The following is a 21091-nucleotide window of genomic DNA, read 5'->3' on the forward strand; positions in this document are numbered from 1 at the left end:
GGTTAGGGTCCTGCACCTCGGGCCGAGTACCTTCCCCGTTGTCGGGGTGCAGTGCCCTTTGCCGACTCTGACTACGAGTCACGACCAGGGCACTCTGAGTGCTACTAGGCCAGTCCTCAAGGTCCCCTCCCATTAACACGTCTGTGGGCAAATATGGGTGTACCCCCACGTCCTTGGGGCCCTCCTTGGCCTCCCACTTCAGATGTACTCTCGCACGGGCACCTTGAATGGGGCCCGCCCATGCCCCATCAGGGTCAGGTAGGTGTCGGGCACCATCCGATCTGAGCCACCACCTCGGGTCGGGCAAGCGTCACCTCTGCACCCGTGTCCCAGTACCCAGTGACCTCCCTCCATCTACCTCCAGGGAACACAATGCACTCTCCTTCCGGAGGGGCAGCCCCGCGCCCACCCGGTAAACTAAGAACCCGGAGGCTGGCGCTTCCAGCCCCCCAGAGGAGCTGACCTGGGGACCTCCTCCCTCCTTCATAGGTGGTATGTTGCCAGCCCCCTTTCCGGAATGTAGCCCATCTTCCGATTGGGTTTTTTACCCAGTCCACCCTCTGCGGGTTGGGTCTGCTTGGTCTGTCCCTGAGCTTGGGGCACTGGGCCCGTATGTGGCCTCGTTGGCCACATTGATAGCAGCCCCATGTCTCGTGGGTCCCCTTGAGTGGGTCGGAGGGACCTGACACTGGATGTTCCCCTTTTGGGGGGGTTCTCCATAGGCCCCCGCTGGAGGTCCCATGATGACTCTCTCTCTGCGTTGAGGCAGGCCTGCTCCTTCGAGACTCCTCCCTGCCATCCCCTGCCCGACTGTCCACAAATTGGTCGGCAAGTGGCCTGCGTGCTGCGGTTCTCCGGCTTCTGGTCCCTCAACCACAGCCTCAGGTCGGACGGGCACTGCTCATACAGGTGCTCCAGTATGAATAGGTCAAGCAGTCCTCTTTAGTCTGGGCCCCAGCTGTCCACTTTGCGGGCATACCCCTGCGCCCGGTTGACCAGTTGTAGTATGTGATCTCACGGGTTTTACGCTGGACTCGGAACCTTTTCCGGTACATCTCAGGAGTCAGCCCAAACTCGCGGAGCAGGGCTGTGTTGAACAGTTCGTAGTCCCCGCCTCCGCCCCTTTCAGTCGGCTGTACACCTCCACGGCTGTGGAGTCCAGTAAGGGGGTGAGAACTGCGATCCTGTCTGCAGGCCAACCCCGTGCAGCTCGCAGGCATTCTCAAAGGCCGTCAGGAAGGTATCTATGTCCTCCCCCTCCTTACGCCGGGGCAGCAAGTGCTTATCAAAGCTCTTTGTAGGCTTGGGTCCCCCTCACTCACCGCAGCCGGGGCCTCACGGCTCCTCAGCTGGGCAGCTCCAGCTCATGTTTACGCTGTTCTCTTCCAGCTCCCAGCTCATGTTTACGCTGTTTCTCCTTCCTCCAGCTCATGCTTGCGCTGGTTCTCCTCATGTTTACGCTGTTTCGCCTTCTCCTCCAGCTCTTGCCTCTTTAACTCGAGCTCCTCCCGTCTCAACTTCCTTTCCTCTCCAGCCACGGCTGCTCCACGGATGTCGAGTGTCGCCGGGAGGATCCCTGCTGGGGGTGAGCTTCGCTGGCAGGATCCCCTGCTGGCCGGGGGGTCACGGTGCCCTCGGCATTCGCTGGGCTCCTCCCCCGCCCTTCCTCTAGGCCTAGGAAGGGGGGGTCTCGGGAAGCCCTCATCCGCCGTCTGACCACTCCCAGGGGGACAGACACTGGTGACTGCGCTGCATCTGCCAGGCTGCTTCCCTCAGAGACAGGGTTCCGGTCTCCCTCCTCCAGCTGGGCAATCAGCTGGTCCTTGGTCAGCCTCCCTGTGCGCAGCCCCTCTGCTTGCACAGCTCCAGCAGGTCACACTTGCGCCGCTTGGCGTACATCTTCCTGCTTGCCACTCACAGGCCGGGGTGCTCGCCGCCCCACGGTTTCCAGGGGGACCCTAGTGCACCAGCCCTTCTTGAGGTCACCACCTCTCTGCCAGGGTCGAGCTGCAGACTCTCCTCCGCCGCCCTGGGACCGCTCACTGCAATCCCCCGGGGACCCTGTTACTGCAAAGTCCTTCTCACTGGGCACACACTCCCAGGGTTAATCACCCCTTCGTTTTACTGCTCCCAGTCACTTACTGCAGGAAGCGCCGTCCACAGGGTGCAGTATCTCCCACCGCTGCCACCAGTTGTCACGGAGTCTGGGGGGTTCCAGCCTGCACCCTCTTCCTGGGACCCTCAGCAGTGACTTTTAGCCACCAGTAAAACAGAAGGTTTATTGGACAACAGGAACACAGGTTACAGCAGAGCTTGCAGGCACAGTCAGGACCCCTCCACTGAGTCCTTCTGGGGGTTCAGGGTGCTTGGATCCCAGCTAGGATACCCTGAATTCCGCCCCACAGCCCCAAACCCAAACTGTCCTGCCTTTCCTCCTCCGCCCGAACCCTTTGTTCCCTTCTCCTCCGCCCAGGTGCTCCCCCCTCCCCCCTGCCGGGTCAGGTTACAGCCCCAGCACCTGTCCGTCACCTAAAGACATCCCCTGCTCTCCCATTCCCCATGCAGACAGCCCCTACTCCATCACAATTATAATCAATGGAACACAGTAGTACTAGGGTACAAAATATGTAGGAATGACGGAGTAAGTCATGCTGGTGGGGGAGTGGAACTATAGGTGAAAGAAAGCAGAGTCAAATATACTAAAATTTTAAATGCTTAAACTGTACCATAGACTCTGTATGGATAAAAATTCCATGCTTGAATAGTAAGAGTATAGCCATAGGAATATACTACCAACCACCTGACCAGAAAACCCAGTAATAATTAGGATGTCACCATATTTCCAGGAGACATGTCACCTAAGGATGGACTGCAGAGATAAAATTACTAGACACTATTAATAGATGCTTCTTGAAGAAGCTAGTCCTGGAACCCACAAAGGGAGAGGCAATTCTTGCTTTAATCCTAGATAAAATGCAGGATCCGGTACAAGATGTGAATATAATTGAACTGCTTGGTAATGCCATAATGTGATTGCATGTAATGTTCCTATTGGGGGAAATACCAAAGAAACCTACCACAGTAGCATTTAGCTTCAAAAAGAGGAACTACACAAAAATAAGGAAACTAGTTAAATGGAAATGAAATTAAAAGGAACAGCCACAAGAGTGAAATGCCTGCAAGCTACCTGGAAACACTTTAAAAACACCGTAAAGGCTCAAATTAAATGTATATGCCCTAAATAAAAAAAAAACAGTACAAGGACCAAAAAAAAAAAAAATGCCACCATGGCTGAACAACAGAGTAAAAGAGGCAGTTAGAGGCAAAAAGACATCCTGTAAAAATTGGAAGTCAAATCATACCGAGGAAAATAGAAGGGAGCAAAAACTCTGGCAAGTCATGCAAATGTAAAAGTATAATTCGACAAGCCGAAAAAGAATTTGAAGAGCAACTAGCAAAGACACAAAAACTAGCAGCAAGTTTTTTAAGTATATCAGAATCAGGTGCTAAAGAAGCGCTCAGGGAAGACAAGATTGTTGCAGACAAGCTAAATTAGTTCTTTGCATCAGTCTTCGCTGCAGAGAGGGGTTGGTTCAGGTCTGGAATTCTCTTTAAGGTGATAGATCTGGGGAACTGTCTCAGATTTAGGTGACAATAAGGAGGTTTTGGAACAAATTGATAAATTAAACAGTAACAGTCACCAGGACCAGATGGTATTCACCCAAGAGTTCTGAAGGAACTTAAGATATGAAATTGCAGAACTATTAACTGTGGTATGTAACCTGTTGCTTAAATCTTTGTGCCAGATGACTGGAGGATAGCTAATGTGACGCTGATTTTTAAAAAAGGTTCCAGAGGTGATCCTGGCAATTATAGGCTGGTAAGCCGAACTTCAGTACCAGGCAAATTGGCTGAAACTATAGTAAAGAACAGAATTATCAGACACAGAAATGAATATGATATTTTGAGGAAGAGTCAAAGTGGCGTTTGCAAAGGGAAATCATGCCTCCCCGATCAATCAGAATATTTTGAGGGAGTCCATAAGCATGACAGTGAATATAGTGTACTTGCACGTTCAGAAAGCCTTTGGCAAAGTCCCTCATCCAAGACTGTCAAGCAAAATAAGCAGTTTTGGGATAAGAGGGAAGGTCCTCTTCTGGATCGGTAACTGGTTAAAAGATAGGAAACAAAAGGTAAGAGTAAATGGTCAGTTTTCACAGCGGAGAGAGGTAAATAGCAGTTGTCCCCCCGGGGTTCTCTACTGGGATCAGTACTGTTTAACACATTCATAAATGATCAGGAAAAGGGGGGTAAACAGGGAGGTGGCAAAATTTGCAGATGATACAAAATTACTCAAGATAGTTAAGTCCAAAACTTACTGCGAAGAGTTACAGAGGGATCTTACAAAACTGGGTAATTGGGCACCAAAATGGCAGATGAAATTCAGTGTTGGTAAGCAGAAAGTAGTTCACTTTGGAAGAAATAATCCCAACTAAACATACAAAATGATGGGGTCTAAATGAGCTGTTACCACTCAAGAAAGAGATCTTGGAGGCATTGGTGATAGTTTTCTGAAAATATCTGCTGAATGTGCACTAGCAGTCAAAAACGCTAACAGGATGTTAGGAATGATTAAGAAAGGGATAGATAATAAGACAGAAAATATAATAATGCCACTATATAAATCCATGGCATGCACACACCTTGAATGCTGCATGCAGTTCTGGTTGCCCCATCTCAAAAATATGTATTAGAATTGGAAAAGGCACACAGTAGGGCAACCAATATAATTAGAGGTATGGAACAGCTTCGGTACAAGGAGAGAGAAAAAAACTGGGACGGGTCAGCTTAGAAAAGAGACGACTTGTGGGGGATATGATAGAGGTCTATAAAGTGACAAATAATGTGGAGAAAGTGAATGAGGGGAGTGTTATTTACCCCATCACATAACATAAGAACCAGAGGTCACCCAATGAAATTAATAAGCAGCAGGTTTAAAATAAACAGAAGGACTTCACACAACGCGCAGTCAACCTGTGGAACTCGTTGACAGAGAATGTTGTAAAGGTCACAAGTATATTTGGGTTCAACAAGGGTTAGATAAGTTCATGGAGGATAGCTCTATCAATGGCTATTAGCCAAGATGGTCAGGACGTTGTTCTGGGTGTCCCGAAATCTCTGACAGCCAGAAGCTGGGACTGGACAGCGGCTCTCTTGATAATTGCCCTGTTCTGTTCATTCCCTCTGAAGCTTCTGGCACTGGCCACTGTCCAAAGACAGGATACTGGGCTAGATGGACCAGTGGTCTGACCCAGTATGGCCGTTCTTATGTACACAATCAATTAAGTGCTTCCTTTGTATTTCCGTGGTGGTGTCTAGTCCCTGAGAACCTCTCCAGCATGCCTGCTGACCTCATGGACCAGCTGTCTTCCCTGAAGGCCACGGCAGAAGACATGAAAGATGTAAAGGCCAAGGTGAGCAGCTGGTGTGCCGTCTTGTAACCTAACCATGGAATCAACAATGGTAACAAGTCCACTATGGTTGGCTTGGAGGGTGTGCGAGACAGGGACATTGATACTGTATCTTCCAGGGTCTGAACATGTGCTGTAGTCTGTGGAGTTGCGGTATGGGCATTACTGGAGAACATCCCTCTTGTTTGGCAGTGTGGTTAAGGCTCTGAACTGACACTTTGGAGACTTTTGGGTTCAATTTCAGACTCTGCCACAGACTGCCTCAATGACCTTAAGCAAGTCACTTAGGACTTGATTCCCACACACGTTTGTCTGGCTTGTCTGTTTAGACTGTGAGCTCTTAAGGGCAGAGACTCTCTTACGGTGTCTTTAGTAAAGTGCCCAGCACAACGGTTCCCTGAACTCACTGGCTTCTCGGCACGCTCAGAATATTAAGAACAATAATAAGATCAGTATGAGGTGGGGGAGAAACCCCTGGGAAGGGGTGTGTGTGTGGGAGATTGGCCCTTGTGTCCCTCAGAACAGGTTGCTCCAGGCTTCCTCCCCACCTAGCCCCCACATTCTTCAGCAGTCCTACCCACGTCCATCTCTGCTGTACATCTTGTCAAGGATCATTTTCCGTCACGATGTACACTAGACTGCCCTGTTGCTTTCTGTGTTCAGGGCAGTTTGGAAGCAAGAGGACAGCTGGGTGAATGGGACAGTGTGCAGATTCCTAGCTACTGAATAGGTTAGTCCAAGATCCCCAGTGTGTGTGTGTGTATCACATTTTTGTGCTTAATACACTGAACTAAATTCAGGTCTGAGTGGATGCAAATCCTTTGAAATAATTAGAGTGTCATCTGCTTACATCAGGGCTGCATTTAGCCGTATTTGAACCCAGCGCACGTGCTGGGGCCGGGGGGTGGGGAGTTATTCAGCCATTTTGAGGGAAGTCCTTGCAGGCAGATGTGTGCCTAAAGTCCTGACTCTTCATGGTTCTAGGTAAGGAAGCTGCAGAATGTCCTTGAAGCAGAGGTGGCAACAGAAGCAGATCAGAAAGTGAAGGGATCCAGTCAGATTAACCTGCAGTTAGGTTACCTCAGGTAAAAAGAGGAGAGGAGAGCTGTGGATGTGTGCATCCTGCTGCTAATGCAACAGGCTCCAACAACAAGCCTTGGTCCCACAGGATTCACACGACCTGTAGAGCTGGCCTCTGATAAGACAGGGGCCTGTTATCAGACAGGTTACATTATTTAGTTGGTGTTCGTCCTGCTTTGAGTAGGGGGTTGGACTAGATGACCTCCTGAGGTCTCTTCCAACCCTGATATTCTATGATGCTATAATAAAGCTGGACTCTAATACTGGTCCAGACTCCAGAGGATTCGTACCTATGCTGTAGAGCTGGATTCCAGTGCCTCGTTTGTTATTCTTTCATACAATCTACAGTTTCTGATCCGAATCCCTCATGTAGACCTGAGCTGTGATATCTAGTTCAGTCTCACCAGGTTCAGACCTGAGTTGATGCAGAACTGAACTACAGTTAACTACTCATGATCCCAAGTAGTTCGTCATGACCAGGACTGCTGTCCCTATTCCATTCCCCGGGATGGGGCTGAGCTGTAGCATCTGGTCCACATTCTGGAGGACTTATGAACTGCATAACCTATAGGGCTCATCCATGCTAACTAGCCCGCATCCCACTAAGGCTGGCTTAAAAATGAGCTAGGCTCATTCCCAGCCTCCCAAAGGGTTTTGGTGCATGTAGAACTATTTTGTAACAGGTGACCCATATGCCATGGTTCGTAGAACAGAACTACCTGCAGGGTAGCCAGTGTTCCACTTGATTAATATACTGCAGAGAGCATCCATGTATCGCTCCTGGACCGATCAGAGGCATGGATTGTGCTAAATCTACGTATACGCAGCTGGGCTTGCTTTAAAGCATAGAAGTAGAAGTAGTAAACTGAAGTGCTCCAGGCCCTGATTCTAGGTTTTGCAGGGCTCTGAGCCAGGCCAACATCTATAACCTGAATAGCACACCTAGGCGTGGGACATTGGGCAGGGCAGGGAGGTACCTTGCTAAGTGGCTGTGAGAGGGTTTTGGCACCCGGGGCAGAGGAGTTGCAGGGGAAGTAGGGTGACCAGATGTCTTGATTTTATAGGGACAGTCCCAATTTTGGGGTCTTTTTCTTATACAGGCTCCTATTACTCCCCACCCCCTGTCCCGATTTTTCACACTTGCTGCCTGGTCACCTTAGGGGGAAGGGGTTTGCCATTACTGGGTGGGAGGGAATGTCAAGATCCAGCTGCTTTGGGGATTGGATTGTTGTTCACCAGCTCATCTTTCAAGAGGGCGAGGCGGGGGGAGGGAAACGCTGGGCCATTAAGCTGGAGGGGAGGGGTTCCTAGCAGAATGCTGGGAAGGGGAAGAGAGTCTAACAGTGCAAGACCTCACTCCTCCTCACCTCTCCTCAAAGCAGAGGGACCCCTGCAGCTGGTCTTTGCATGTGCCTCAGGCTGGCTCTACGTTCCCATCTCACCCACATCAAAGAAGCTGGACAGAGCCATAAGAACGGCTGCATTCTTTCTATGGACTGTGTGTTGCTGTGTGGTGTGATAGTAATCTAAATCACAGAGTTACCTCCCAGCAACTGTGTCAGGGGCCAAATTCAGCCCTAAGGTAAACAAGCTGACTTCAGGGGAGCTTCATTTGGCACAGCGGAGGGTTAGCACCTGCCTGTGCTGGGTGCTGGTCCCTGTCTCCGTGCTCCAAGCGCCATGGCAGCACCTCTGCTCAGCAAATGACCCGTTCTGTTGTTGGCTCTGTGATCCAGATCGACAGTACATGACATAGAGAAAGAGCTGCAGGAGCTGAGGGAGCAGCAGGATCACGGCAAAGCCAAGTTGGAGCAGTCGGTCACTGACACAGCCCTCTACCTGCAGGAACAGGTCAGGTGGTTTGAGGCGAGAGGACGGGCTGCTCACTAGCTTGCTGTGAAATAGCTGCCCTTTGGGGTTGGCGCAGTGGTAATTCTGGGTATCTCTGCTTGCCCAGTTTCCCTGTGGTGTTGGACAGCTGCTCAGTACAAAGGTCTAGAGATTTCCTCCTCTTGAAGCCAGCGCCCTAGCCTTGTGGAGTGGGTCAAAGCTCTTAGCTGGGCTCCAAAGGGCCTCTGGCCTCACTAACTGCTGCCTCCCTCCCTGGATCCTGCAGGGGAAGGAAGGGGCTTTTGAGCTCCCTCCAGAGCTGGGGAAACGTTTTTCATGGGTGTAGGACAAGGTGGGCAAACTATGGCCCGTGGGCCAGATACAGCCCGGCAGCCATTTTCATCCGGCCTTCGAACTCCTGCTGGGGAGTGGGATCTCCGGCACTCCAGTTGGGGAGCAGGGTCGGGGGCCGCTCCATGCGGCTCTTGGAAGCAGCGGCATGTCCCCTTGCTGGCTCCTACGCATAGGGGAAGCCAGGGGGCTCTGCTCTGCACACTGCCCCCACTCCAAGCACTATCCCCACAGCTCCCATTGGCCAGGAACCACAGCCAATGGGAGCTGCAGGGGTGGTGCCTGCGGATGAGGCAGCTTGCAGAACTGCCTGACTGCACCTCCGCTTAGGAGACGGAGAAGGGACATGCCGCTGCTTCCAGCAGCCGCTTGAGGTAAGCACCACCCAGAACCTGCACCCCGATCCTCTCCCCGCACCCCAACCCCCTGCCCCAACCCTGGTCACCCTCCTGCCCTCCGAACCTCTTGATCCCAGCCGGGAGCATTCTCCTACACCCCAAATGCCTCACCCCCAGATGGAGCCCTCACACACACACCCACACCCTACTCCCTCCACCCCAGCCCAGAGCCCCCTCCTGCATCCTGAACTCCTCTTTACTGGCCCCATCCTGGAGCCTGCACCCCCAGCCAGAGCCCTCACCCCCTCCTGCAACCCAGCCCCAATTTCGTGAGCATTCATGGCCTGCCATATAAATTCTATTCCCAAATATGGCCCTTGGGCCAAAAAGTTTGCTCACCCCTGGTGTAGGAGATGACAACCCTGGGTAGTGCCCCAAGGACGTGCTTATCCACAGGAATGCAGCAGGGTTTGTTAAAGCTCGCTGTAGGCTAAAGCTTTGCTCTGCTATCTGAGGGGAAGCAGGGTAGAAACACAACTGTTCCTTAGCTTGTCCTGGTGGCAGTTCAGTGGGCTGCCTTATGCAGATGAGCCAGACCCACTCCTTGGTCTGGTAGCAATAAGATGCTTTGCTCAGGTACCAGCCAGTACGTCTTCTGGAATACTTCTAGAACTCCACTCCATGCCGACTGGCCCAAGATAGGGATCTTAGTGATAGACTCCAAGGCAGTTAGGGTTAGCCTCTAGGGGGAGCACTGCTTCCTCAGCTGCTAACTGGAGAAGAACCTAGGGCCCATCCATCCATGGGCCAATCCTTGGAGTCTTGGCCAGAATGTATTGCCTCGGGCATTGCTAATATCCCTGCTGGCCAGCAGCAATGGGGTGCTGGAGACACCTCTCTGATAGAGCTCAGCACCCATCGCCCAGGTGCCTTAGCAAGCAGAGAAATTCTGCTGGGCACTGCCTGTTTCAAACCCAACTCCTTCTCTCCTCTGCCTACAGTTAGACAAGCTTAGATCTATCATAGAGAACATGATGACCTCCTCATCCACCTTGCTATCCATGAGCATGCCCACTAGCCCAGAGCCTGGGGAGGCAGCGCCGAATGGCACGTGCCCAGCCTGCAGCCTAGATGTCAGCGAGCAGGTTAGCCAGCTGTTCAAACGCTATGAACAGCTGCAGGATTTAATTAGCAGCTTCATGACGAGGCACACGGAAAGCAAGCCAGCAAAGAGGCCGCAGCTGAGGAGCCAGGTAAGGCCAGCCAAAGGGAAACACTCTGCTTTATTGTCCAGGCTTCCAGGCCAAAGCTGTGACCGTAATGCAGTACCTGGGGGGAGTGAGGGATGAAGGATTTCAGTGGCCCTGTGAGGAGATGGTTCAGACTGGATCCTTTGGATCTGGGTCCATAGCCCAGTGCAGCAGTGAGTCGGAGCAGCAGGCGGCAGACCAGGGCATGCTGATTGCTCCTAATGCAGAGCCCACGGGAAGAGCTGCACACGGGAGTCATGTGACTGTGATCAATTCAGCCCCTCTGTGCTGCACACCATGCAGGAGCAGATCACTGCCGGCTCCCTGGGAAGCCCATTGTTGTTCTGGCTCCTTGTTTAGCCTTGGTTTACACCTGCTGGCTGGCCTGGGAGGTGGGTGCCCTGACTTCTCATCTCGAGGCCTGGTCTCAAATCCTGATTTTAGGGGTCACATATCAGAGTGAGTTTTGTGTGTCTTCCCACTGCCTAGTGGGCTCATGGCCAGCCCTACAAAGCCATCCCAGCATTCCACCTGGCTTGTGGTTTCTGCTCTAGAGAAGCTGCAAACTGGAATAGCAGGGATGGTGGAGGCCAGGACCGAGGAACATTGGCAGACTGCAGTAGGTGGGGGTGCAGGTCAGGGCTCCGGTGCATCGCCAGAGCTGTGTGAACAGTATGCCCTCAGGGCAGGCATAGCAGGGGTTGCTGCAGGTTGGGGCTGAGGTGCCTTGGCAGAGGTGTGTGTGGGATTCCAAGACCAGATTAGCAGAGTGTGCTGCAGGTTATGATCAGCAGAGCTCTACGTGTGATGCAGCTTGCTCATTACCTGCTGTCCTGTGCCAGGCTGAGGGCAGCGCAGTCACTCTCTTCCGGTAGCACTCAGCTTCACCAAAATGACAAAGAAGAGGAGGAGGCAGGGATTTGAACAGGGATTTTGGCATAGCAGTTTGAGTCCAGTGCAGATCACAAGGTTCCATTCAACCATTTGCTCTGCAGTCTGTAGCTCTAGCTTTGCACAGGTTCCCACCCTGCCCTCAGACACTCGTTGCACTATCAGTTCTATGTGCAACTTGCAAGCCAGACAGTCCAGCCCGCCTCTCTCCTGCCCCTTCCATCTGTGCACCCGTGTCACAAAGGGAATATCCCGTCTCTGGCTTGATGCAGTTCAGATCAGCACTTGTCCAGAGCAGAGCTGGAAGAAGACCCTAGTTGGTGACTGAATGGGGAATTGGGCTCCACGTGACCCTGTGTGGCATCAGTAAATTTCACAGAACATCTGCCATTAAATGATGAACCTGAGATTAGAGAGAACGAGGCCAGCCCAGTCTTTGTGTGGATGTAGGCGGCACAGTTATGTTCCTGCCACTCTTGGTGTTTTTTTGATCTCCTGTGTGGGACAACATAGTGGCTTTATGACACTTAGACTGTTACATTCTTCACTGTGTCAGAGCCCCATTATGATGAACTGATGCAATGTTATGATCTATCTAGAGATCTATGCATGAGATTGGGGCCAGGACTCCTGTGTTCTCTTCCTATCACTTCTGGCACAGAACCTCTCCATGCCTTAGTTTCCTGTTTGGTGAAATGTGAACAAAAATACTTACTTCTTGGGGGTGGGTTTGTGAGGCTTACTTGCTCAACGTATGGAAAATGTTTTGGGAGTTGGTGGTTTCTGATGGTGTTTGAGTTTCTGGTGGTGTTTCAGCAGTCATTTTTTAGCTGATCCAAATGGCAGGGTATGGCGGCACCTTCGCCAAGCCGTATGGGTCCCAGGAGATGCTGGAATGATTCCTAGGCTCAGATATTCAGCTGCAGCTTCTCTTTTGCGTTAAAAGTCACAGTAGTTGATTGTGTCTGCAAAAGTGGGCACAGGCCCTTTTTGCACAAACGGATCTGAGATAAGGGTGAGCAGCGATAGTGCGCACACAAGTGCTGGCTTTGTATATCTGGAGTATGCACCCTCTTTTGGAAGCAGAGTCTGCAAAAACAATAGCCAGCACTAGGCATGTTGTAAATATCACTCCTAAAAGGAAGGCTCAGGGGCTCAAACAGATACATACTTAGCCAGTTCCAGTACAACCCGTGGGTGCTGGCACAGAACTCTGGGCCCTCGACTGCCACAGGGAACCACTTTTTATCTGGACTGTGTCCAGCAGGAAGGGATGTGTCCCAGATACCCCATATATCATTCTGCCCAAGGGGGACTGGGGATTGGTGAAGAGTTGTCTATGGAGCCTGTCACCTTGAGGTCGCTCATTTGAATTGACTAGTACTGGCTGAAAATCTTTCCCATGGATACCATGTAAGTGTGGTCTGTGTGACACATGTGGTCGATCCAGATCTCCATGTGCAAGTGAGCAGGTGTCCATGTCACCAAAAGCACATCCACGGCTGGCAGTCTCAGAAGTGAAGCCAAGCACTGGCTGGGCCCAGCCGTAGCGGAGAGCCTTCCAAGGGAGGGATGAGGCGTTGTACCTCTTGCCCATGCCAGGCCTGCTCTGTGGTTTGAAGGCTTTGTGTCTGTCAGTAATTATCTGCTACAGAGCTTCACTTTCCCCTCCATTGCCTTTGAATCAGGACGAAGAGCTGCTGAGTCGCATCCAAAACACCATCCTCCAGGTGCAAGGAGACTGTGAGAATCTCCTTGCCACCACAGGGAACCTCATAGAAGACCATCGGCAGAAGCAGAAAGATATTGCTGTAAGTGACAGCAGGGGGCCTGGCTAGAGGATAAGGTGCTTCCAGTACTCACCAAGGGTTTAGGTTGCTTGGTAATCAGGGATGCTCATAGCACTGTGCATCCTCATCATGGACGTTCGTTAGCAAGGAAAACAAAGGGACGAGCAGAGGAGACAAAGGATCCTCTCTCCTGCCCTGGGAGAACCCAACACATCTGGGGCTCTACATAGCACAGAGGATAGGTAGGTGTTAGCCCCGGAGCCACTCTCTCCTAGTCCAACATCAAGTACTGCAGGAGACTGAGTCATGCGACTGAGTTGCCTGTTATAATACACCGGGGATTTGCTGAGGCTGTCGTCAGAGACTGACCCCAGAAATATAACGCCCACCACAGGCATTAAAACACGAGGGGCCTGGTGCACAGTGAGTCTCTGCTAGATGAGCGCCCTCTTGAGAGCGAGGAGACCTGGAGAGGGGATCAAAGGTCAGACAGGGAATATCACATGGACAGCTCTCCTGTCTGCAGGTTCTTACACTGACTAGGCCCGCATGTGCCCCCTTCATCACCCTGCTGTTGTGTTTAGTGATGACTCAAGTTATCTGAGCCCCAAGAGGCCTCCGGCCACCAGGGAGCACGTGCAGGTGCTCCTGGTGGTCTGGGAGATGGCAAGGATTGTACAGTAATGTCAGCCTCCCCGTTTTCTGACCAGTTTTCATCTCTGCCTCTTCTGTGTTCTGTAAAGCTTCTCTTCCAGTCGCTGGAGAAGTTGGAAAAAGAGAAAGCAGACAAGGAGCATCTGGAGACAGAAATTGACGTGGTAAGAGGGTGTGCAGCACCGCTTGGGTGGGACAGACGCACGTGGTTTCTTTCACAAGCACAGGAGATGTATGTTTAGGCTCTCTAGTCAGTGGGAGGTGGTGTGGTCCCCTGGCTAGGATCCCAAGCTGGAGAGCTGGCTCTTCTGCGTGGGACTTGGACAAGTCCCGTCGCCTCTCTGTAACTCTTTTAAATGAGGCTGTGAGATCTGCTGATGAAAAGTGCTAACCATGATTACTTAGCATTTTACATCCTCTAAATGCAACTTTAAGGAGACTCTCCCTGTCGTGCACACGCTGTTACACTTATATTACCTACACAGAAGCCAGAATTGTCAGTCGTGGCCCCTTATTTTGGTGCCTCAGCTGCTCAGTGTCTGTATGAGACACCTTGAGCTTTCAGAGGTGCTGAGTACCTGCAGCTCCAATTGCAACTACTCCTGACCCATACCAGAGTATGGAAGAGGAGGGTCCATGCTAGAGTTGTCCTGGGGTATTGGTGAGGAGCTGTCCCAGGCCAGCCATCTGAAATGCTATGACATCATCTGCTTTAATGAGGAAGGGCCTGATATAAGTGGGCAAAGGGGAGAAGGGAGAAAGAAAATGGATAGAGTTGAAGGATGGAGCCCTTACGCAGAGCACCAGAGCCTTGATTGTGAAGAGAGGGAGGCGTTTCTTTCTGGGCAGTGGAGAGGGGAAGCCGTATGCTCACATGGGGCCCTGTGAAATGGGAATGTTGGGTGGAATGCTTCTCTTGTGCCCCAGATCAAGCTGAGGTTCTTCCTCCCTCCGCTCCCTCCCCGTCATTCTCCTTTCTCCCCCTGGCCAGAAAGCAGACAAGATCGCCCTGGCTGGCAAAGTCAGCCGCACCCAGTTTGATGCCACCACGGAGCAGCTGAATAAGATGATGCAGGATCTGGTGAACAAGATGAGCGGGCAGGAGCAGGACTGGCACAAAGTGCTCGACAAAATCTTGGTGGAGATGGACTCCAAGGTAAAGCTGGAGACCTGCCTTCTGCATGACTCACAGCCCCACCCAGTGCATTAGCCAGCTGCCAGCCACAGGAAGGGCAAATGGGGGAAGGGACTTGGCCCAGTTTATAACAGGACAGGATGAGGAGCTTGGTCCTCTCTAAACACTGTCTCTGCTATAACTGCTGGGGTTTTCATGCAGGGCCTGGGTCCTAGTCTTCCTCGGGCCCCTTTACGTTACTCTGGGGCCTTCAAGTGAGCAAAAGTTACGCTCAAGGCACTTTCACGCTGTCAGACCCCTCTGCAAAGGGGCCGTGGTGTATATGGGAACCCAGCCAGCAGTGTTTTATTTTTAATTCTCATTTCCTTCTGCCTCCTGTAATGGATCCAGACCTGAGCCCAGGAGCAAGGGGACTTTCTCATGCATGCTAGGAGTGCTCAGGGAACAGATTGCCGTGCAACACACACCAAGCCTGATCTGCTACCCCTGCCATGCAGGACCAGATCTCATCCAGCTGCTGCTGGCCTCAGAGAGGGTGCAGGGGATGTGACACAAGGTGTCCTGCCTTCTATGCATTTAGCTCTTAAACCAGGATCTTCTTGGGGCAGGGATTCTGTGACAATGCTGAGCATGCTGGTGCTAAACCAGGCATGACTTTTTGTTTTCCTCTCTTCCTATTTCGCATGGCTCAGCATTCCCCAGCACTGACGGATGTACCCCCTGTGACAGAATGAGAGTTCCCTGCAGTATCCTCAATGAGCTTCACTGAATTAAGTGAATTCCTTTGGGCTCCATCGTATTAAAAATGCAGTTGTGTGTGTGTAGTGGTGGGATTGTGTGTATTTCCATGGGAAGGGTAAATAGGAGACCAGCAGTGAGTGATTAGGCAAATTCACTCAGATTGTAACACCCCCAGGGAAACCACTGCCCTGGACAGGCTGATGTGTACTAGTTCAAACTCCAGGGATCTACAGACAAAGAAAGGAATTTGGGGTAAATAGCCTGATTTTAAACTGGCTCAGGGCCTTCTTCTTGATCCAGCCAATGGACAGGACCCCTGGTCCACTGAGGGCCCCAGTCGTTAGGGGAGGGTTGGAAGGACTGGGCCTACTGAGGCCCCATAAGACTGAGCAGAAGCTGTGATGAACTTGAAACCACAAGGCAGCCCCTTGGTGGGGGTTTGAAGGACTGCTCCTGCCTGAGCCCATGTTAGGGTGGGGGTGATGTCTGGTAGCCTTATTAGTGTGTGTGGAGGTTCTTTGTTTGTAACATGTTTTCTCTGTAATGCTTTTTACCTCAAGAATCAAAGAGACTTGCATAGAACGGGCTGTATGGTACTCATAACCGGAGCAATCACACCTGTTTACCAAACCATCTCTGAAGAGAAAGCAAGCGGGTGCCCAGGGGCAACCTGTCTGTGCTGGGAAATAAACAGTGAAGGCAGGGAACTGTGCAGTCTGGAAATACCCTGGTCAGAAGGGATTGAGAGGCGGGAGAAGCAACAGCTGGGGAGCTGGAAGCCAGAGAGCAGGTGCCCTGGCTGGGCCAGTGAGTGGAAATACAGGTGGAGTTGCCCTGAATTGTGACACCCCCTGACTGTGGCCTGAGCAGAATTGCCCCCCTTGTTTGATGTGCTGTCTGTGTGGTTCTAGTGGTGCCCTGCTGCTGTCCCGTCACTTAGAGATGATCTGTGGACATTCGGTGAGTCTAGGAACCTTAGGAGGTAAAGATGGAAAGGCCCCACTCACTGTTAGATCACTCCCAGCAATCCAAGATTGTTCTCTGCAGTACATTTCCTAACATCTTCCTGCTATCTTATTCCAAATGACCGGAGTGATGGAGCTTCCACCACTTTTCTTGAGAGACTGTTCCAATCTGAACTGCAGGGGAAACTTCCCAGGGTGAGATGGGACAGCCTCTGAGTTCCTTTGCCTAGCTTCATCCCACAGCTCCTGCTTCTACCTCCATGTCTCCTTTTAGAAAGCATCTCTCTTCTCCTGGGTGTTCACTGCCTTTGAACCCATTGGTGAGCCAGTTGTACACATGCATACAAATGCGCACAGCTTTCACTAAGTGTGCATTGCCTTGCAGCTGGACCGCCTGGAATTAGATCCCTTCAGACAGCAGCTGGAAGAGCGTTGGAAGGCCATCCGGAAACAGCTGAAGGAGAGGTCTCCGCAGTATGCAGCGGATGATGCTGCTGGAATTAGAAAGTAAGCACATCCAGAGATGGACAGCTACAGCTTGAGAGAAACACGTTACACCGAGGGATTGGTCTCTCTGTCTTCCTGGGATAACCTCAGTCAGGTTGACTTCTCTTGGGGCTTATCTACACACGCAAGTTGTACCACTGTAACCATGCCAGGATAGTTAAAGCACTACAAGCACCTAGTGTGGATGTAATTATACCAGTATAAATATGCTTAGACGAGTACAGCTGCTCCATACGGGAAGGGGAATAACGATAAGGCAACTTTATCCTGGTATAACTGTATCCACACTAGAGCTTGTACTATAACACAGTCGGTTAAAAAAAAAAATCACCCGTCTAGACAACATAGCTATACTGGTATAAAAATTGTGTGCAGACCTGGCTTTAGGATTTTTCTAGTGCTTGCCTATTCAAATACTGTTGCAGCTTTCCTGACCTAAAAGTGTTTCCAGCTTCTTTGCTCCTGTTGTTCTGTTGCAGGCAGAAGCTCAGTTGCGGAACAGGGAGGCTATTAACAATGAAGATGGAGATTTTCAAAGCTGCCTAAGGGATTGGAAATGAACAGGCATCTAAATCCCTTGCACAGGTTTGAAAAATCCTGTCTTAAAACCTAAGAGCTGGTAGCTCTTGAAGTGCACTAGGGACTTCGGCATTGCTACTGATTTTATGTGGAAGGCCATCAGATACTATGGTGGTGGGCAGCAGTACAAAGCCCTTATATAAGAGAGATCGCTGCCTCTTCAGACAGAGCCATTTGGAGGAATATGTGAGGGTGGGCGTATGTGACTCATGGCTTTTATTCCTAGCGCTGACCAGATTCATTGTGTTTTCTGGGGAAGCCGCTTACTGCCTCTTTCTGCCTCAATTTACTCACGTGTCATATCTACTTAAGAACTTCACAGGGGTTTGCTCCTCAAGTGGTGTCAACATTCACAAACTGCTTGGCGATCCTAGGATGAAAGAAGTGAAGTGAAACTTTCCCATGAGTTTTACCAACACGGTGAATTGCCACCAGTTGTGAGTTGTCCCCTATGTAGGGCCACTAGAGGGCACCCGTGCTCAGTGTGTAGGTCCTAGGCACGGGCCCACACACTGCAGGCGCTGCCAGAGAAATGAAACCTGGTGGGTCCTCTCGCACCCTGTTAGCCAGATGACACAATAACAGTTTTGTATGGCCCACGTGTTCTGACATCCAGAATCCACTTCCCAGCTCACACATGTACTTTTGTGCTCTCTCCCATGGGCCACCTGTTATTTTTTATTGAACCTAACATCAGATCCACTGGGAGGGGTGGAAAATAAAAGCAAACAAGCTCTGAGATGAGTCAGGTTTTCCCCCAGCATCAGGCAGCCTCTCGGGGGAAGGCAGGGGTGCCTATGTGGTTGATTTCAGTTTTGCCTGTAGGGTGATCTTTACATAAATGGGCAGGTTCAGAGCTGCCATGCAGTCCGTGCAAGAGAGATTGTGCTTTCATGTCAACTCAGGACAGGTTTTCAGTAATTCCGGTGGCTGATTCATGACCCCATCCTTGTTTTATTAATGATACGAGTGATTAGGAGTAGGATTGTTCTGGGGTTTGGGGTCTGAAGGTGCAGATCTGGTTCCCGGTTCTGTGCCCTCTTCCCCTGACAGCTTCAATAGGGTTTCCTAAGGTTTATGTGGGTGCAGGTTCCACCCCTTCATCACAGTTCTATGCCAAGTTACATGTGCTTTTAAGCAATTTTTTCCTGGTGTGTTTGTTTAGTGCTGATAGAACTGCAGACTGGGTGTAGTGTGTAAAAGGCCAGTGTGTATGATAAGTGTGAACGTGGGTGTAAATTTCGTATCCATCGATACATGTGTAACATCCAGTGCCTGGTGTGTAAAATGATTTCATAGCAGTTACAGGTGCAAGGTTTATGTTTATGACAAAACTTAATCACACCGGCAATGATAGCTAGTGGTTAGCGCAGGGGAGTTGGCGTCAAGGCCGCTGAGCCTGCCTCTGACTTGCGAGGCGACCTCGGGCAAGTCACTTCCCCACTTGTGCACTGAGGATAATGACATTGGCCCACCTCACAGGGGATGTGGAAGAAGTGAATGTGTCACCTTTCCGTGGTGTTTATTATTTGTGTTCCTGTATCGCCTCAGAGCCCTAGTCATGGCCCAGGACCCCATAGTGCTAGGCACTGTACAAATACAGCGTAAAAAGAGTCCCTGCCCCAAAGTGCTCACAAGTCAAGTATAGCCCCTTTCATCTGAGTAACTCCAAGTATTATCATCATTATATATTACATATAACTGGCCAGATCCTCCGCTGGTGTAGGTAGTTCCACTGAGGTCAATGGAGCTGTGCGCATTCACACTAGCTGTGGGTCTGGCCCAATACAGAAATGCCGACGTAGTTACTTGAATAAAATGAGTTCCCTGGCCAGTGTATTGCTGATATGGTCACGCAGTGGAGCTATAGAAATATTTCATGTCCCAGGTCACTGTTCTTAGCACCCTCTGTGCTACTCCGTGGTCCTCTAGGCTTGGGGCTCTGTAACTTCTTATTCAGTCCTATTGCCCTTAGTACAGATCCAAAGAAACCATTTGTCCCTGGGCCTAAGCCTGTAATGATTCCCATGTCTGGTTTCATCCCAACAGAAGACTGATGGCTCATTTCCACTGCATTTCCTGCGACAGACCTCTGGAAATGGTGGTGCCTGGCCCGTAAGTACTGGACCGTGTTTCTTGAAATGTTTTATTGGCATAAACGCGGCTTTCCAGAATGCTGCAGCCTTTTACAGGTGGGGCTGGTGGGCAGCCGCTGCTCATGGTCTCTTGAGTTCAACGACATGGGTTAAGTGACATGAAGAAAGAAATAGGGTGGGGGAAGAGGGGCAGTGATGTATTTTCCCCATGTTGGGGAGGGAAACAACATGCCTCCCCCCTCATCCACGTACACTGTTTTCACAGTGTTGTGCCCCTGTGTGCCTTAGCATGGTGATTCAAACACTGGTGACATGCCCCGAGGTGGGTTCAGAAGCTGCTTTTTGGGGGCACCCCTCAAACTTCCTATTGGATCTTAAGCAAGTTTCTAACCCTTATTGTGCAGAAACCCTCCCAAATGTGACTCGCCGCAGTAATTAGGTTCATTGGCTACAGCTCACAGGAACCACCTTACCAGATCAAACCAATGGGATTACAGGAGACAAAAGGGGGTGGTTCAGGTGCCAGGGGTAAAACTCTTGCTCCAGTGGTGTGAGCATACAGCTGGAAACCAGGACTTCCTGTATTGTCATCCCAGCACTGCCACTGGTCGAGCTGGTTGGGTGTTTTCCAAGGGAACATTTTTCCATCAGAAAATGCCAATTCTTGGACAGTGAAACATGTAGGTGCTGACAAAAAATCTGTTTGAAAAAGCCCCTGATACAAAGCGTTTTGATGATGTTGGTGCATTCCATGGCGACAGTTTCAGAAGGGAATGTTTTGGTTTTGAAATTTATTTTATCTTACAAAGAGATACACATTTAAACTCCCAAAATCAGAACAAAAAATGGAATTTTGTTTTGCAGGAGTTTTCTAATCTCTCTTCCCCCCCACCCCCACAATTTTGGAACAGAAAAACATGTTTCATTGTGTGGAATTTCACACAAAATGGAAAATCTGGGTCCCATCCAGCTCTGCCACTGACTCTGTATTGGTCTTTGGCAAGTCATTTAGTCTCTCCATGTTCTTGGCTGTAAAATGGGGGATAGTAATATTTTACTGACCTCTTAGGAGGCTAATAAATCAATGACTGTGCAGAGCTTTGTCCACAGAAAGTGCTACAAAGGGAGGATTATGAAGTAACCGTTTTCAGGAGCTCATCCTCCCCTGACCCTTGCTGTGAGAAACTCGCTGTGTGGTGCTATCTCTAGTCCCCTGTGCTAGGAACGAAAGCTTCATAGTGCCTGCAAACTTGGAAGAGCCGTGATCAAATGAGATAAAGCCTTAATCTCTTTAACTCTGGCATATCAAATGCTAGAATCTGATTGACACTGAAGTGGAAAAGCAAGGACAGTCACCAGAATAGTGACAGGTTTCAGAGTGTAAATTCAGATGTAGTTGACCCGATATTAATT

General features: G+C 50.5%; 1 protein-coding gene across 2 annotated transcripts in view; it reads left to right on the top strand.

Annotated features, from left to right (window-relative positions):
- Window positions 1–21091, top strand: part of QRICH2 (glutamine rich 2) — a 57655-nt gene that overhangs the window by 22353 nt on the left and 14211 nt on the right. The window contains exons 6-14 of one of the 2 annotated variants that reach the window (XM_075071775.1): window positions 5380–5474; window positions 6456–6556; window positions 8288–8402; window positions 10072–10323; window positions 12900–13022; window positions 13745–13819; window positions 14647–14811; window positions 16882–17003; window positions 19632–19697. In XM_075071775.1, coding sequence (XP_074927876.1) covers window positions 5380–5474; window positions 6456–6556; window positions 8288–8402; window positions 10072–10323; window positions 12900–13022; window positions 13745–13819; window positions 14647–14811; window positions 16882–17003; window positions 19632–19697 — 1114 coding nt within the window. The remainder of the gene's footprint in view (window positions 1–5379; window positions 5475–6455; window positions 6557–8287; window positions 8403–10071; window positions 10324–12899; window positions 13023–13744; window positions 13820–14646; window positions 14812–16881; window positions 17004–19631; window positions 19698–21091) is intronic. The other variant, XM_075071774.1, reaches the window with a different exon arrangement.

This window comes from Chelonoidis abingdonii, chromosome 13, assembly GCF_003597395.2.
Source record: "Chelonoidis abingdonii isolate Lonesome George chromosome 13, CheloAbing_2.0, whole genome shotgun sequence".
Lineage (NCBI taxonomy): Eukaryota > Metazoa > Chordata > Testudines > Testudinidae > Chelonoidis > Chelonoidis abingdonii.